The sequence below is a fragment of the Sinocyclocheilus grahami genome, unplaced genomic scaffold, assembly GCF_001515645.1.
Source record: "Sinocyclocheilus grahami isolate Dianchi unplaced genomic scaffold, SAMN03320097.WGS_v1.1 scaffold885.1, whole genome shotgun sequence".
In the NCBI taxonomy this organism is placed as follows: domain Eukaryota; kingdom Metazoa; phylum Chordata; class Actinopteri; order Cypriniformes; family Cyprinidae; genus Sinocyclocheilus; species Sinocyclocheilus grahami.
In genome coordinates, this window is record NW_015506064.1 from 470,586 (window position 1) to 471,174 (window position 589).

The window sequence follows — 589 nt, forward strand, 5'->3', positions numbered from 1 at the left end:
GTATATTCATCGCTGTGGCTCTCACTGATCCTCACCAGGAAGGAACCAGTTTTGTTCTGTGGACTCAGAAGCAGCTTCTCAGCCTTTTGTCTGTTTATATTCCCATAGTACCATCTGTAAAACAGATGCACATAGCACAGCTGAATGAATGAATACTTCAGAACCTGTCAAGACCGTGTCCAGGTCATATTTTACTTTCAAAATCTAAAGAAAATGTTTTTTTATTATATTTTATTATCATAAAATGTCATAATACTATATATATATATACAAAAAATGTCATAATTATATATATATATATATACAGTGGGTACGGAAAGTATTCAGACCCCCTTAAATTTTTCACTCTTTGTTATATTGCAGCCATTTGCTAAAATCATTTAAGTTAATTTTTTTTCCTCATTAATGTACACACAGCACCCCATATTGACAGAAAAACACAGAATTGTTGACATTTTTGCAGATTTATTAAAAAAGAAAAACTGAAATATCACATGGTCCTAAGTATTCAGACCCTTTGCTGTGACACTCATATATTTAACTCAGGTGCTGTCCATTTCTTCTGATCATCCTTGAGATGGTTCTACAC

At 32.8% G+C, this 589-nt stretch overlaps 1 protein-coding gene across 1 annotated transcript in view; it reads right to left on the reverse strand.

Moving 5' to 3' along the window:
- Positions 1-589, reverse strand: part of LOC107563676 (tyrosine-protein kinase Srms-like) — a 24,542-nt gene that overhangs the window by 19,296 nt on the left and 4,657 nt on the right. Inside the window, exon 2 of the mRNA XM_016248610.1 lies at positions 2-114. Within this exon, the coding sequence (XP_016104096.1) occupies positions 2-114 (113 nt within the window). The remainder of the gene's footprint in view (position 1; positions 115-589) is intronic.